Below are 457 nucleotides of genomic sequence, written 5' to 3' on the forward strand. Positions count from 1 at the left end.
CACAGAGGGCTAGTCTGGTCACCTGAGTGCCCAAGAGGATTGAGCAGTGGCACAGCAAGGTGTGTGGGCAAGCTGCGTCATGATTTTTTTGCCCAGGATGCCTTCCCCGAGCAACAGCAGCACTGGGGAGGCTCATGGCCACCCACGGCCAGAGCAGCACCCTGGGCCAGGAGCCCTGCGGGACACGGAGCTGTGCTGGTGACCCCCAGCCCCGCAGCGTGGAAGGGGGGTGCGGGGCTCCCGCGGAGGGGGGGGGTGTCCCAGGCAGGGTCTCAGTGCGGGGTCAGGATACGCAGCCCTGCAAACACCCCAACCTGCAGCCACGAGGGTCCCGGCGCCCGCACTCACCGCCTGCAGTTTGAGCTGAGCGCACACCGACCTCTTCTTCACAGCTGCGAAGCTGCCGGCGAAGGTCTTCCTCACACAGGCGTTGCGGTGCAGGACGGCCTGGGAGCGT

At 66.7% G+C, this 457-nt stretch overlaps 1 protein-coding gene across 1 annotated transcript in view; it reads right to left on the reverse strand.

Annotated features, from left to right (window-relative positions):
• Positions 1-348: 348 nt before the first annotated feature.
• The window catches only part of MYO18B (myosin XVIIIB), a gene marked incomplete at its 3' end in the record, with an annotated part of 31,268 nt that continues 31,159 nt past the window's right edge, over positions 349-457 (reverse strand). The window contains 1 exon segment of the mRNA XM_035896716.1: positions 349-447. Coding sequence (XP_035752609.1) covers positions 349-447 — 99 coding nt within the window.

Source organism: Egretta garzetta, unplaced genomic scaffold (genome assembly GCF_000687185.1).
Source record: "Egretta garzetta isolate BGI_Z169 unplaced genomic scaffold, ASM68718v1 scaffold390, whole genome shotgun sequence".
Classification (NCBI taxonomy): Eukaryota; Metazoa; Chordata; class Aves; order Pelecaniformes; family Ardeidae; genus Egretta; species Egretta garzetta.